Raw genomic sequence first — 17,174 nt, 5'->3', positions numbered from 1 at the left:
TAATGTTAGTGCTTTGTAAAAGGAAAGTAAATTTGTTCTTATTCACAAAAACTAACCAGTGTAGACAGGTACATTTCCTTCTTTTGAAAGCCAAAACCAGACAATCGTAAATGTGACATAGAAAGATTCATCAGTCAAATAAACCACTGACTTGTTGATCCAGAAGACCCTCTATGGAATGGATTCATGTCATTTGTTTTTGAATTACTGCATATGGACACTATCTACACATTGCAGCAAGTTTTTACACTTCCCAGGATGACTTAGAGCAAAGAAAACCTATTTGTGAGAAGCCGCTTCTTCAACAGAAAGATTGCATGCTGTCACTTTGTTGCCTGCTACTGTTACTTCCTATTAGAACCTGGTTAAAACCAACAGATGGCATAGCTATACTTTCAACTTTCAAATGGTCATAACCTCAAATGTCAATCAGAGAAAATTCTATTTATTTGAACAATTATATTTGACATTATATTCCACCTTTGCTATGAGGAAGGGCAAAAATGAAAAAATAAAGAACATCTCGTAACTTCCCAAACACTATCAAAAGAGAGGTGCTTTACAAATGTAGCTTTACATGTGATTTTTTTCCCATCAGATGAGTTTAATATTGTTGTCTTGTACAATTCGCCATCACACACATATTATTTTATGATCAACTACTCAAATGCAGAAAAACAATATTCTGTGGTACTATAATATGAAATGGTTGACAAAAATTGAAAATGGCATGTCAAAATTTAATTTCAAACAAATAATCAAAGGACTTAAAGAGTCACCAAAACAGTAGAACCCTAATTGATGTCACATTTACCAATAAAATAGGTCAGATGACAAAAACATAATCTATTAACTGTAATGTAAACACAACATGCAAATATTAATTGGAATCCCCTTATAGAAATAAATAACCACGATTTGTGTTGTAATTGCACGACTACTTTAAAGTGGACATAAAACACTACACATATTGAGGCTCTTTTAATCTAATTGATATCATTTTAATTGATGCCCACTGATGGTAAATGATGGTAAACTGCCGTTATGTTATTCAGCCATGTGGTGCATCATGTTCAGAAATGCTACAAATCAGTTATGCACAACGTGCATCATTCATACACTGCATCACACTTTTTGGATGTTAATTTGTCATATTTAACACCAGCTTAGTGTTTTTCTTCATTGTCTGTTTGGAGTATAAAATGTAAGTTTAACTTGATATCTGAGTGTCTCTTAGTCTCCTATACTAGCTAGTTAGTCTAGTTTTTTGGGTTTTTTGCCTTGTTTAGTTGACTAAGAAATCAGTCACCAGGAACAGTTAAACGTCAATCAGAGCTGTAGTCATTTTGATAAATTATACTATAATTTTACAATTATTCATAACATTTTTCAACTTTTGCTTTATTTCTGATTTAATTTTGGAATGTTTGCCCATCTACTGTCTTTCTCCATTTCCTTGGAAATGGAATAACGTATTTGGGTAATATCAGGTTAAAGTGGGAAAAGTGAGCATCAGTATTCTGCGGTAGTGTTCCACTTCAGTTGGTCTGCATGTGTATGAGCATATGAGTGTGCTTGTGTGTATGCCTGCACTGAAAAAGAGTAATTTCATGCTTCTCTGGTTACCATTAAGCCTCTAATCAACCAAGGGCCAACCAAAATAACTTTTCATTGGGATGCAAAGAAAAAGACCACACATGCTTGTGGGGGAGGGATCTGTTCTTAAGTACCCCCAAACAAACAGAAAAAGCAGCATGTATTCTGCGCTACATAATGTATTTGGAGACTTTTTTGAATGTAAATTTTCTCCCTGCTTACAGCATCACCCCACTTTAATGCTCAGTTCAAAGTGCAAGATAGCTATATGGTCAGTCTCTCATGTGTCCTTGCCATGATCTGTGCTATCAGTCTGGTTGTGTAATCTGCCTCATCTGACAAGCTGCCCATGAAAGGCAGCCTATTCATTAGGGCTAGTTTATTCAGCGTGTCTAGGGTAGCATGGCCAGAAACCGCTGGCTGACTTATGTAATTTTTTGATTGTTCTGTTATGAGCAACACATAAATGAAATCATACTAAACAGCTTTTCAACATGTTAATTAAAAAGATCAATTTCAGATTCCCCATAAATAAAATAAAGCAAAGTCACAAATTTGCTTACACAGTTGGTATCACACTGCTGTGCTGACACCTGCACTCCAGCTGCTCAACTGCTCACTATCTCAATTTCTACTGGCTTCCTGCCATCTGAACAATTTGTCTCTGTCACAAACGGCTTCCTCTAGCTCACTGTGACATTGTAGACTTGCTTTAAATGTCAGGGTCACTATAACAGAAGTCTCTAAATAATAAATGAATTGTTCATTAACAGTAATATGGTAGGAACCATACAGTTGTGCTGTATTCAATATTCAGTCTTGAGTATTTACTTTAATCCTGGATAAATGTATTACCATTTCTCCAACATCATGTACTGGTATTCAAAAGCTTCATTTGAATCATTTTTAGGCTCTTATGAATGATGATAAAAGCTATTATTATCAATTCATTAATGTAACATTTCCTATCATACTGGGAACAGTATTGTATCAAAAGGGTGATGTAAGGAAGATGTTTCTAGATTTATTAATAAAAAGCATTCTCTTTTCTGCAATTAAGGGTTGTCTATGGTTGATGATAACTATGATTATAAAGTCTGGATGTTAAAGGGTAGAGCGATCAACTGGAAAAAAGTGGGCTGGCACTGTAGGGCCAATGCTGGGTTTGACAGCACACTTCTGGGGAGGGGTTTCCTCGACCATGTCCTTCACGCTGTCCCCCGGCTGCATCCGTTCAGTAGTGACCCCCAGTCAATACCAGTCACTACGGTGTCCCCTGGTCGCATCCGTTCGGTAGTGATCCCCAGTCAATACCAGTCACTACGGTGTCCCCCAGTCAGTGTTGGGCAAGTTACTTTGAAAAAGTAATTCATTATAGTTACTAGTTCTTCAAAAAAGTAACTGAGTTAGTAACTGAGTTACAAGATTCTAAAAGTAATTAATTACTTGAAAAGTAACTATTGCGTTACTTTAAAAAAAAAAAGTTTAACCCTCTGGGGTCCAGGGTATAATTGGCCATTTTTAACTACTTTTGATTTTCCCTCTACATTTCACCTTTAAAAACTATTTACTTTGCCTTGTTTGGTATCATTCTTTTCAGCACAACCTCACGTGTCTGAATTTACAGTTATGTTGAGAAATGATCTTAAATCAGACAAAAAAACATAAAATCCGAGTAGAAAAAGTTATATTTTTTACTGTAACAACCACAAACATGTTTAATGAATCATATTTCATAACTTTAAATGCAAATATAAATTGTCAATTTTAAAATCATGGTAAAAAATGGTAAATGGCCTGTATTTGTATAGCGCTTTACTAGTCCCTAAGGACCCCAAAGCGCTTTACACATCCAGTCATCCACCCATTCACGCACACATTCACACACTGGTGATGGCAAGCTACGTTGTAGCCACAGCCACCCTGGGGCGCACTGACAGAGGCGAGGCTGCCGGACACTGGCGCCACCGGGCCCTCTGACCACCACCAGTAGGCAACGGGTGAAGTGTCTTGCCCAAGGACACAACGACCGAGACTGTCCAAGCCAGGGCTCGAACCGGCAATCTTCCGATTGCAAGGCGAGCTCCCAACTCTTGAGCCACGATCGCACTCATGTGCACAAGTTTTGCAAACAACAAAGTTATTTGCAGCCATTTACCTTTTACCCCTTTTTTTAAATAACCATTTCAAACTATTTACATAACAATCAGGTGTTCTGCATTAAATAAGATGCCACACAAATTATTTGTGCCACTCCAAAAATTTCTGTCCACTATAAAGGAGAACATCACAGCCTGATACCTGCAGGTCTGACAGCAGGTCAAGTTTTCTAACTGGAGACAGCAGTCACCTCATTGTTCTGACACACATCACAAAACTATCCACAACACTACACACTAGCTACACAAGACAACACATTAACTACACAGTCCAAACACGCTAAACGTCACAAATCTCTCTCTCTCTCTCCCTCTCTCTCTCTCGCCGTCACTCCTAAAACTTCCCCGTCTTCCTAAACAACCAAATGTCATGTTGCCATATTATTTTTGATTGGTGGACATGGTGCATTTTTCCACCAACACGAAAGGGGTGTTTTTTGTTTTGTTTTGTTTTTTATTTTTTGGGTCATAAGCAGAGAGTGCTTGCTAGCTCTGTCCTTAGACAGTAAACGTGACGAAACTATTCAGGAAAAAACACGCGTATATATTGTTTATCATGACTCTGTTTTTACGTGGCCTATCAACACAATTTAAAAACTGGCATATATCACCTTGTTGGTTTGTCATCTTGATGGGGTCATGTGATTGGCTTACCACGACTACTTTATTCTTCCTCAGTCAAACAGCAGCAATCATGCGATTGTTTTGCCCCTTAGCTCCAGGTGTTGTGCCAAAAAGTGATCGTCTGCTAGAAAGTGATTGCCGCCCGCGGGAGCGCGCGCAGCTGCTTAAAGCTGTAGCGCCCAGATTACTTACAGCTACTTCCGTGCAACTGATATAAGATGCGGTAAGCTGAAGACAGCTTCAACCGTCTGTTTGTTGAAAAATAGTAACTCAACCGCACCGCATTTTCTTGTTAGTAATGGTAACGGCGTTGTAACGATAGCAATAGTAATTAGTTAGATTACTCATTTCTGAAAAAAGTAAAGCCGTTATTCCCATCACTGCCCCCAGTCGCATCCGTTTGGTAGTGATTCTATTCAATACCAGTCACTACATTGTCCCCCGGTCGCATCCGTTCGGCAGTGACCCCTAGTCAATACCAGTCACTAGCAGGCGTTGGTGTGGTTGAAAGCTTTGAAGATGCTGCAGTTTAAAGCTTGTCTGCCACAGCCCCTGTCTCTCGGTGCACCTCAATGCTCATAGCTGAGTGTCCGGCAGGGTCCGTAGTCTTAGAAGAAAAATTGGGGGAATGGCTATAGCTCATAAAGTCTAAGAAGTTTGGAAAGAAAAGCGTCTGGACTTCTTTAAGTTTCCTTGAAGATGTTTCACCTCAAGGAAACTTAAAGAAGTCCAGATGCTTTTCTTTCTAAGCTCCTTAGACTACAATGAGCTGAATGACTGCGAACCTTCACAGACATATAGCTCATGAAGCAGAACTGGATGTAGCTCAGGAGGTAGAGCTAATTCACAATTTGAAGGTTGGTGGTTCAATCCCTGGTTTCCAAAGTATCCTTGTGCAAGTTGCTCTCCAATTCACTGGAGTGTGAATGTATATGACTGTTAGGCCAGCACATAGTGCCTGTGTGAATGCAGCACGGTGTATAAAGCACTTTGAGTGCTCCAGTAGAGTAGAAAGGCACCATTTAGGAACCAGTCCATTTCCCATTTACAGCTGGGGGATGTGGACTGGTTCTTAAATGGGCCCTTTGGACCCGAATGACTCAATCCAAGCTTTGATCTAACAGTGGAGGGGCTGTTCTTTTTCCTTCATGTGTGTTTGAGGGGTGGGGTCATAATACTGCAGGTCAAAGCACATTGATATAAACCCTTAGTCAGAAGGCAGTGAGTAAACCTCTCAAAATAACTTTCCAGTCCTTTGTATGTATGTACTCTCATAAACACACATACATTTATACTGAGACTTATTCCTACCCAGGTTCTACTTTGTGGAAGCTTACTCAGGCTCAGACCTTCCATGGGAACGTATGACATCATCAGTTCAAATGACTGCTCACGATGGCACATCAACAAGCGTAATAAAAATCCTTCTGCAGAAGTACATTCCAGATCAAGCCTATACATGTTAGTTGCAGAAATACAGTACTGTGCAAAAGGTTTTAGGCAGGTATGAAAAAATGCTGTAAACAAAGAATGCATTCAGAAATATAAATAATGATTGTTTATTTTTATCAATTTACAAAATGCAAAGTGAGCGAACAAAAGAAAAGTTTAAATCAAATCAATATTTGGTGTTACTGCCTTTTGCCTTCAAACCAGCATCAATTCTTATAGTACACTTGCACAAAGTCAGGGATTTTGTGCGATTATAGTCAGGTGTATGATCAACTACTTCGCAACCAATTACACCACACAGGTGCTAATGATCATCAATGTCACATGTAGATTGAAACACAGCCATGAACTGAAACAGAAACAGCTGTGTAGGAGGCTTAAAACTGGGTGAGCAACAGCCAAACTCTGCTACCAAGGTGAGGTTGTGAAAGACAGTTACATGTCATGGCAAGATTGAGCACAGCAACAAGGCACAAGGTAGTTATACTGCATCAGCAAGGTCTCTCCCAGACAAAGATTTCAAAGCAGACTGGGGTTTCAAGATGTGCTGTTCAAGCTCTTTTGAAGAAGCACAAAGAAACGGGCAACGTAAAGGATCATAGACGCAAGTGGTCGGCCAAGGAAACTTACTGCAGCAGTGCTTATTACCCTTTGAAATCAGAAGATGTCCAGCAGTGCCATCAGCTCAGAACTGGCAAAAACCAGTGGGAAATCCCATCTAATGTCTGGAGAAGTCTGGCCAGAAGTGGTCTTCGTGTAAGAGTTGCAGCCAAAAAGCCATGCCTCTGACGTAGAAACAAGGCCAAGTGACTCAAGTATGCACGAAAACATAGGAACGGGGGGTGCAGAAAAATGGCAGTAGGTGCTCTGGACTGATGAGTCAATATTTGGCTGTAGCAGAAGGCAATTTGTTTGTTGAAGGGCTGGAGAACGGTGCAATAATGAGTGTCTGCAGGCAACGGTGAAGCATGGTGGAGGTTCCTTGAACGTTTGGGGCTGCATTTCTGCAAATGGAGTTGGAGATTTGGTCATGATTAATGGTGTTCTCAATGCTGAGAAATACAGGCAGATATTTTTCCATCATGCAATACCATCAGGGAAGTGTATGATTGGCCCCAAATTTATTCTGCAGCAGGACAATGACCCCAAACATACAATCGAAGTCATTGTGTGGATGCTTAAGGCATCCACACTATTGAGTTCCTGTTTCTCTTTATTCTTTATTGTGTGGATGCTTTAAGGCATCCACACTATTGAGTTACTGTTTCTCTTTATTCTTTATACTTTATACTTTATTCTTCAAGTTGCTTCCGTACGTTTTTTGGACTTTAACTGCTTCGACAATTTTTGTGCTATTTTCACCGTTCAAATTTTAAAATATTCTGCTATGTCTGGAGATGGGTGCTATGACTTTTGGTATTTTTTGCTATTATACTTTTTAAAATATTAAGCTTTTTTCCTTTAATTTGTCCCATTGAAAAGAATGGGAAACTTCCACAATTTTGCTAAAACTTGCTTGTTTTTGAAACTTAACTACTTCCTCATACTTTCACCTAGAACAACCATTCAAACTTTAAAATGTTCACAAATTTTTCTGCTATGCTTGTATGATTCAGCTTTTTCATATCTGTTACCATTTTCATCTTATCCCTCTTTAAGTTTTGAGTTTCATTTTTGTGATTTTTCACAAAATACATGCGTTGTTATGGTTGCTATGCACTTGGCTTTCAGTGTCCCACTGAAGGTTTTGCAGTCTTCTCTTCATGTCCGAACAACTTCTTGCTACTTGCTCAATTTTCACTCAACCCCCACAAATTATACATCAAAACGTAGGTATTTTTGCTGGCTTTCAGAAAATGTCACTATCATTGTTATGGGATTTATAGAATTTTGGCAAATCTCCTCAGACCAACACAAAGTCTGTAAACTCTCCATAGAAAGTCAATGGGGAGTTTGTTCAAAATCACCGCTTGATTTCTGTAATGAGAGGCATTTTTGAATCGTCATATCTCCTTAACGAAGCGAAGTTAAGACATGAGGCTTGTGCCAATATATCTTCAGACACTGCTGATGCTCACAATTCAAGAATTTTTTTCTCACCTATTACCATTTGGCCATGAATTGGGTTTGTTTGAGGGTAGGAAATTTGTCCCTCGCTCAGATTTCTTCAGATTTCAAACTCTGGAAATGAACCACTTTTTTCTCTCGTCATATCTTTTTTATGGATTTCCACACAGACCTGAAAATTTCCATGACTGTTCACCAAAGCCTGCTGTCTCTTACGGTGAAAGAATGATATCGATACTCCAAATAGATTTAGAGTTAGAAAGCATTGTTTGAGGGCAAGTCAAGGCAGTTTTCGCTTTGCCTCTACTCAGTTATGGTGCATTACAAGTCAAATATCTTCAATAATTCATATTTTAATGATAAATTGTCAACACTTTAAGATTCCCCCATCTCTTCTGAACAAAACGGTGTAAGAATGACTGTTCTAGCCCCTACGGTTAGGAAATTATAGCCATTTGTTTGAGGGGAGTCCTCACTATGAGAAATAGACTGCAGAAATCATGTCTCTGTGCTGCGTGTGTGTAAAAACAGATGCACCTGTTTTGGCGGGAAAAAGTACACAGCCTCTTTGATTGGTGGATTCAAATTGAGCAGCTCCCAGGCTGCTTGACTGACCTAGAAACTTGCTTTTCTCTCCCTGTGTGTGTGTGTGTGTGTGTGTGTGTGTGTGTGTGTGTGACAGAGAGAGAGAGAAAGAGAGGGCGAGAGAGAGTTTTTATGGGAGCATCTTATATTTAGACTGCTTGACTGAATTTGATCCTGTGTGTCTCTCTGTGCATGTGTGTTTCCATATGTGTCCATATTTGTGATTGTGTGACTGTTATACTTTTCTTTGCTGATTTTTTTTTTTTCATTTAACAATTACATTTGAGGGACCCTTAGCATGTTCAGCATTTTTTCAGGTGTTCATTTTGCTTTTCCAATTTTTCTATTTAAGTTATTACTATTGTGCTAAATACAGCATTTGTGCTAAATCATACTTTTTCTGCTATTTTATAAGATTTGTGCTAAATACAGCATTTGTGCTAAATCATACTATTTCTGCTATTTCATAGGATTTGTACTTAATATAGTATTTCTGCTTAATTATAGTATTTCTGCCGTTTTATAGTATTTGTGCTAAAACATAGAAAAAGCACACAGCCTCTCTGATTGGTGGATTCAAATTGAGAAGCTCACAGCTGTTTGACTGACCTAGAAACATGCTGTTAACAGCCCCTGTTCACTTGCTGATGCTGCTGCTGTGTGTGTGTGTGTGTGTGTGTGTGTGTGTGTGTGTGTGTGTGTAAGAGAGAGAGAGAGAGAGAAAGAAGACCCTTTTTAGGGCAGCATCTCATTGTTGGATAAAAATATAATATATTCAGACTGGTTGACTGGCATAGACCCTGTGTGTGTGTCTCTCTCTGTACATTTGTGTATCCATATTTGATTTTCTGTGTATTTGGTGATTTGTGTATCCATATTTGATTTTGTGTATATCTGTTGGCTGTTCTTATTTGTTTTTTTTCTAAATGTATTTTTATTTTATTTTTTCACAGGTGAACAAAAATTAGTTTTGAGCGAACTTAACCATGTTCCTTTTTATTCAGCTTGTCATTTTACCTTTCCAATATTTTCACTTAAGTTATTACTATTCTGCTCAATCATAGTATCTGTTCTAAATCATTGTTATTAAGCTATATTGTAGGATTTCTGTTAAATCATAGTATTTCTACTATATTATATTTTTCTTTCTAAATATAGCATTTCTGCTATAGAATAGTATTTCTGCTATGTTATAATATTTGTGCTAAACTGGAGTATTTTTGCTAATACATAGTATTTATATAAAATTATAATATTCATAGTATATTACAGTGTCTCTGGTAAATCACAGCATTTCAGCTATGTTGTACTGTTTTTCTAAATCATAGTATTTCTGTAATGTTTAAGAATGTTTGGCTAAATATATTCTTTCTGTTATCTTATACTGTTTCTCCTAAATTCTTGTAATTTGGAGAAGTTATCGTGTTTCTGGTAAGTTACATTATTTCTGCTAGGTTCTGCTCTGCTATTGTATTTCTGCCAAGTATTATGTTTCCTCTAAGATATTACAGTTCTGCTAAGTTACTACATTTTAGCAAAGTTCCTTTGCTTCTGCAAAGTTTTTACAATTTCTGCAACTTTTCAGCTTTTTCTGCTAGTTTCAGCAGACAGCTTCAGCTTTACAGCATCCACACTGCATTTTCGCAGGAAATGCAAATTTTTCTAGTTAAGAACTATCTTCAGCGTAAAGAAGAACAAGAAGCACTGGAAGTGATAGTATGGCCCCCACAGAGCCTAAATCTCAACATCATCGAATGTGTCTGAGAGACATGAAGAGACAAAAGGATGTGAGGAAGCCTACATCCACAGAAGATCTGTGGTTAGTTCTCCAAGATTTCTGGAACAACCTGCCAGCCGAGTTCCTTCAAAAACTGTGTGCAACTGTACCTAGAAGAAGGCAAAGGGTGGGCACACCAAATATTGATTTGATTTAGATTTCCCCTTTGTTCATTCACTGCATTTTGTTGATTGATGAAAATAAATGATTAACACTTCCATTTCTGAAAGCATTCTTTGTTTACAGCATTTTTTCACACCTGCCTAAAACCTTTGCACAGTACTGTAAAAGTATGCCCATTCTCATGAACAAATTAAAAGAAATAACTGATACAGTGAACATTAAATTAAACAAAGAAAAATGGACTATGCTTTTCTTTTCCGTCTATACTTTTCATTCTCTCTTATCTTTTCCCTCAACCCTCAACTAGCCACAGAAGATAACTGCCCCATGCTAAGCCTATTTTTGCAGAGATCACTTCTCTTCCTATTGAATAAAATCTTTTCTTGGCAGAGTTTGCCGAGTGGTCATATGCTAAAAATATAAACAGTCCCTGCTAATGCTCTTTCGAGATTTTAATAATCTTAACACCTTAACTATCCTGGTATAAAATGTCACAGAAATATAAGCTACATAAAAAAATGCATATGACAGTACAAAATTATGTGGTGTAGTATGTGAACTATCAAATGAGGATCACAGAAGAAAAAAAATTGTTTCAGCATAAGTTGAAGCAACCTTCAGCAAGATCAAGAAAAAAACTTTTTTAGCAGAGCTAATTTACTGCAACTTTGATTTACAGCTCAGTTTTAGCAAATGACATTTTATACAATAAATCTATCATTTGCAGCATTGAATTATGAAAACCACTCATGTTTGTCAGTGTCATTTTACGCTGTTTGATGGGCTCTTTTCTGAAAAGGGTTTACCCAAATGACATCATCTGCTTTGGGCATTAACTGTCAATGGGCAGGACAAATAGAGAGAGTTATCACCAAAGTGCTATGGTGTCAAAGATTTGTACTAGAAAGTAAAACATTGAAAAAGAAGAGGTTAACTTGCTCAATTAAATAAAACAGCCATGAGTCTGTTTCTAAAGAGAGGCTCAAATTTAATACAAAAGAGACAAAGTGCTTCTCCAGTTTAAGTTGTAAATATAATGTAATGTCAGGTTAAAACACAATTACTCAAACAGACATGAGCAAAGACACACAGCCACCCTGTCTCTCAGTCTTTTGTAGGTGGAAAGAGAGCCTCTTGCCTGTATGTTTAAGAGTCCACTTTCTCACGATATGAATAGAAGGATGTATGAATAAACTCGGACTATATATTTGCAACTACATATTTTTTCACACTGTTCTAGCTAGGGTCTATTTAAAACACTGTATGCTGGTGAAATTGAGTTTCTTATGTTAAAAGAGTCATTGCTAGACAGCAAAAAAGGATGCATGTAATTTTGAAACTGTTTACCATTCTCTCAATGTGTCTGCAGAACATCCACTTGAGAACATTGAGAAGAGTTGATGAATAATGCCCCTATCATTTTCCAGTTTCACATCTTTAACATCTATGTATAGTATGTGTGAAAATATTTTGAAAAATATTTGCTGATATATAAATATCAGGATATACTTTCTCCCTAATAATCACTGGTATAGGTTCCAAAATTCAACTATGGGAGAAACTGCTGGAACACTTCTCACTTAGTCTGGTTTCACAGGCATCCTACAACATTTGCATACAATGTAAAAGCTCAACCTCATGTTGTAACAGCAAAAACAATTTGATAAAAACGGAAATCAATTTGATTAACACAGAAATCAAACCCTGCAACTGGTTCAACTGTTCTTTTAGACTTCATTGAAGCAGAAGGAATCATCACGAACCCACACACACCGCATGACTCTTTGCTTTATGCAAATGAAAACAGCTATGTTAAAAATCTAGAAATACTGACTCATGCAACATCATGTAACTACCAAGAATGTACTAAATAGCTAAATAATTTGTCAGGTGATTCAGATTTGACATTTATAAATCTGAATCACATGTGAAATATATTACAGTCTTGTTTCTATGGTTCTATGGCTTTACCATATTGCAACAGCAACATATAGTGTTTACTGTAAACACTGTGTTTTACTGCAATAAATTAAGCCTATACAATCGGAGGCAATAAGAGAATAAAAGTAAGAAAAAAAGAAAGAAAGCGTTTCACACATACAGATCAAAAAGGGTGCTGGATGCTTCTTCAGCTGAGATAAAAAGGAAATATATGAAGCGGATGTAAAGTGTGTGGGGATTTTCCCTCTGAAGCTCTGCACATAGCTATCAGAAAGGGCTCTTGAGAATTACTGGAGCCTTACACATTTAAATTACCTATTGCAAAAACAGTTTTTAAATGGCAGAAATCATTTACTTTTTAGGCCTGTTGACTCATAGCAAGAAGTTTCTGGAATTGAATACACCATCTGGCTGGGCCTTCTGTATATGTTACATGACAGGTTTGCATTTAAAAAAAATCTGAATTTCATATCAAATTTTTGCAATGCACAAGATGTGTAGTGGCATTTATCCTTAGATAGTTTGGGAAGAAAGACAGTCAGAAGGGCTGTCTGGACATCAGTAAAAAAAATAAAGTAAAAAAATCAGTTAAAAACAAATAAAATATATGTGTGTTTATTTCTATTAAGCTTCAATATAGACAGCAGAGTACCGTGAAGTAGTTTGCCTTCAAAACAGATGAAATTGCAGCAGAGACTCTCTGCATAGTTACTTTTTGGATTATATGACTACTTTGCAACTTGGACCATGGAAAGAATGCGAAGTGTTCTTCCTGTAACTCTGCAATGGGTAAAGTTCTCACAGAGAATCATCTTCATAATCATCATTGCTGCTATCACAGTATTTCAGCTGTCTCACCAGCCATGTACAGTTACAAATATCTATCATCATGATGTGGCTGAGATTAAAAAAAAAACAACTTAAAGTTGTCAAGATCATTCCAACATATTTTTCAGATGAATCAACCTGCAACTTAATATTGAGCGTTAAGACAAAGAGCAGGAGTTGCTGTGTTGAAGTACTTATGGAAACTTTTGACTTTCACAGTTGTAATTGCAAGTGTGACACATATGAGTTGGTTGTAGGAGGCTGGAAAGCTGAGCTACTAAGATTTTAAGAAAATGTTATTTAAATAACATTTAAAGGTGAATGGTAAGACAGATAGTCATGTTGTCTCTGTGACTATGGTTATCGTGAGTAAAACAAAAAAAGAGCACAGTCTCGTACAGTATTCAAAAAGGAAACTGACATCTGAGGGCATCAAGGAGCATCTGCTGTGCATATCTAGCCCAAATGTACACAAATACATATAGATTTGGAATTAAGTGGCCAGAACAGAGTGTACCTCCAAAAAGCTTGTAATTTTTAAATCTAAAACAAAACTGTTAATTATTATTGTTCCTATTCTGTCTGAGAGACATCATAGGATAGCTACTTCTCTCAAACCAGCAGCTTCCAGAGAAAACCAAGAAAACCTGTGTTAAAACACAAAAGCCAGGAAATATCCCGTCGTCATACCTGTCCTGTGACTGCTCCTCGTACATCCTCTCTCTTCCCTCTTTGAAGAGCCGGATAGCTCGTTTGGACTTCTTCATAAGGCTATCAATGTAGATGTTAAAGTAATCATTCTCACTAAGCTGTATGATCATCTGGTTCTCTTCATATTTGCCTAGTATGACCCGCAGGTGTTGGTAGGCATCAGGTAAAATATCCAGGATGTATGGTGGACTGTTTTTCAGTTGGAGTCTGGGATTTTGGCAGAGCCGCACCTGTTGCAAAGGAGTTCATCAATAAATTAAATATCAATGTTTTCTCAATGAACATCAAATTTTCTCCTGCCACTCTACCTCGGCCAGTTTGCCAGTGAGAGGAACAACAGGAACAATATTATGCCTATATTAGTTCCATTATGTAACTCATAAGTATGTATATGACCGATTTTGTAGGTCTTTTGTAAGTAAAGGTAGTTCTAAAGGTTCTATTGAGATGAAATGGATGGATGAAACAAATGCTTAAATAAATTTAATAAACCACTAGAAAACATGAAAGGTGCATAGCCATTAACTCCATCTCTCCATGTTAATATACGACAAAAAGTACTTTCTGATTTGGCGCTGTATAAATAAAAAAAATTGAATTGAATTGAACTGAATTTAGAATCTGATGGCCAAGGTCATTTCTCAAGACTTACAACTTTATCCATGAGCTTCCAAGTTTTTTCCACAGTCCTCCGGTCAGCAACTGCTTGTTTGGGTGGCCCCACTGCATCCTGGATGGCATCAATGATGCCTAAAATTCGCCCCTTACTTCTATTTGGTCCACGTCCACCAGGATATCGGCTACTGAGAGCAGTTGCCATTTCCTAAAATTACACAGAATTTGCACTATCAAGACATTAATTGACATGAAAACATTTGAAAAATGTTTCTGAAAAATTTCTGATAGAAAAAAAGAATCAGCCTGATGCATTTTTTGGTTTGCGAAAAACAGTTACAGTTGCTATTTTTTCATTAATATGCTTTCAGACATGAGAGAATACGCACAGCCTATATAAGATGTTTATTAGACCGAGCTTCTTCTTAGGTTTTTTTCCCCCCACACCTCTCCTTGGTCCTGGACTTGACAGTTAAACCCCTGCAATATAGGTTTTAGCGTCTTTCCTGATGAGTGCATGTCACTAGATTTGCACGTTATTTTTACACATCCAGAACTTTAACTGCAAAACTAAGGTGCACAAAATGCCTATTATATTCCGTCCTCTTCCTTTGTGGTTTGATTAAGGATCAAGTTTTTACTTCGTGTGCAGTGATCTTCTCATATGTTAACTCATTCGTTTTTCTGGTTTTCATGAACTACCTGTTATGAACGTAAGCTACCATATAACCACTGTTTCCGGGAGGCTGATTTTTCGTTTTAAGCGACTGTGACTGAGGTCACACAAGATTCTTACACTTATATAGACGGATGTTGGAGGGGGAACAAAGTCCTAACTTACCAAATCACAAGGGAATATCTGCTGGGATCCCTACTGAATTCGGTCCACATCCAAAACAAAAACAAGGACTATCCCAGAGTCCAATGCTGAAAAAAAATGGGCATGAAAAGTATCCAGCCTATATAGTTCTGTTATTTCACTATAAATCCTCAAAATTTATAATTGTCAAATAAGAGCAACTCCCTGGGAGCAGCCGGAGGAACTGTATAATCGCGAGGCACAATACGTTTTGTACGGCAAAACAGGTGTGAAGTTAAATACTCTAAATTATACTTCCAGTGGAACATTTCAAAATAAAGTGACGATTGATGAAATCATTTACATCTAGATTTTCGGCTCCGTGGTCAGCTTGTATTCGATTTTGTTATTAATTAAAATTAACACCCAACAATCATGCTCTTTTAATAGCACCAGTGGTACAAAGATGACGGCCAACGACAAGATTAATTTAAGGTGACAATTTCATCACTGTGTGTGGTAATCAAAGATAGGACTGTTAGCGATTTTTTAAAAATAATTTTGTCGACTTCTTTCCTTTTATTTTTGGTCAATATAAGAATTAGACACTGTAGCCCATATTATTAACACTCAAAATAATAGATCACAGAACTGTATCTCTTGATTAATTTATGATTATCGTTTCAAGTGGCAACATGGTTAATCAGGATGCAGTCTTAAGAAAAACTAAAATAGTGCATAGCATAGCCCTCGACCTCCCAGGCCCATCTCAGAACTATGAAGACTCTATTCCTTTATAAATACTGCAAAATTTGAATTATCCTACATTAAACACAAGATATGTATCTCCCAGCACAAATGTGTTTTGTTTAACTTTTGCCTTTTTTTAATTGTCCTTTTGCTTTCGGTTGGTGGCTACATTCATCTTTTCATTGGGCTTTATTTTTGCGTCACACAAACGCAACTCATAGCGTAAAGTCTGTGCTTTTATTTTAGAGGTACAGTAATGTAAGTTCCTGCATCATTCTAGCCTTGTTCTGGAATCTTGCTACAACTACAACGTGACATAAGGGCCGCTCCCACTCCTTTCAGTCGGAACGAGCAGTGTTATACCGGAAGTGACAAGAGTGCTTGGGTGTGACAAGTGTGCGTCCTCCATAAACGTGTTATTGAAGTTGTGTAGTAGTGATTACAGCATTTACACATAGCTCCGCTGTGATTTGTTAGATCTTGATGGCTGATGGCCTTCCTGATACAACCACCGAGGACGTTGTCTTTATTCTGATGATCGAACCACGGATCTTCCCAGCAAACAAGGAAACCATCTGCAGCCCCCCAACCCCCCACACACCCACCCACTCAGTTCCCCGACGGTTGCGTCGTGTAGGGAAGTTCTCTGGAAGTTAGAGGATCGGTTGCTGTTGGTAAAAATGACAGTTCGGAGATCGTTTTGCGAGCATTAATCTGACCTTCAAATTTATTGTTAAGGCGACGGATCTCACCGTTCGGATTAATGCTGTCCTCAGTGTCCTACGAGGACAGCGCTACTATTCTTTCACCGCCACCGTCCTCGGGAGCAGTGTTGCCAACTCCTCAGTAAGGAAAATCGCTATTGGCTGTCCTAAAAGTCGCCAGAAGTCACTAAATGACATCATCGCCTAATTTGCATAATTGGTCATGCTAATATAATTGTAACCTACGTTGTTGGAGAGAGAAATAACATTGTGGAAGAGACATAAAGTGAGTAAAAAACGTCCTAAATGCATTTAGAATTTATTTAGAACTACAAATTAAATTTATTTTAGCAATTATTGTTTTTTTTAAAGTCAGAATTCCAACCCTGCTTGGACCGGCAAAAAAGACCCGAAATAGGCACTCTGGTGGAGTTACTTTGTGT

General features: G+C 37.6%; 1 protein-coding gene across 1 annotated transcript in view; it reads right to left on the bottom strand.

Annotated features, from left to right (window-relative positions):
• The window catches only part of cblb (Cbl proto-oncogene B, E3 ubiquitin protein ligase), a gene marked incomplete at its 3' end in the record, with an annotated part of 68,232 nt that extends 51,390 nt beyond the window's left edge, over window positions 1-16,842 (bottom strand). The window contains exons 1-3 of the mRNA XM_025911025.1: window positions 16,780-16,842; window positions 14,516-14,686; window positions 13,843-14,093 (exon numbers count right to left, since the gene is read on the bottom strand). Of these exons, the coding sequence (XP_025766810.1) occupies window positions 13,843-14,093; window positions 14,516-14,683 (419 nt within the window). The remainder of the gene's footprint in view (window positions 1-13,842; window positions 14,094-14,515; window positions 14,687-16,779) is intronic.
• Window positions 16,843-17,174: the final 332 nt, after the last annotated feature.

The sequence above is a fragment of the Oreochromis niloticus genome, linkage group LG10 (genome assembly GCF_001858045.2).
Source record: "Oreochromis niloticus isolate F11D_XX linkage group LG10, O_niloticus_UMD_NMBU, whole genome shotgun sequence".
NCBI classification, from domain to species: Eukaryota; Metazoa; Chordata; class Actinopteri; order Cichliformes; family Cichlidae; genus Oreochromis; species Oreochromis niloticus.
The sequence above is the reverse complement of the archived record's forward strand: the minus strand, read 5'-3'. Positions and strand labels throughout refer to the sequence as shown.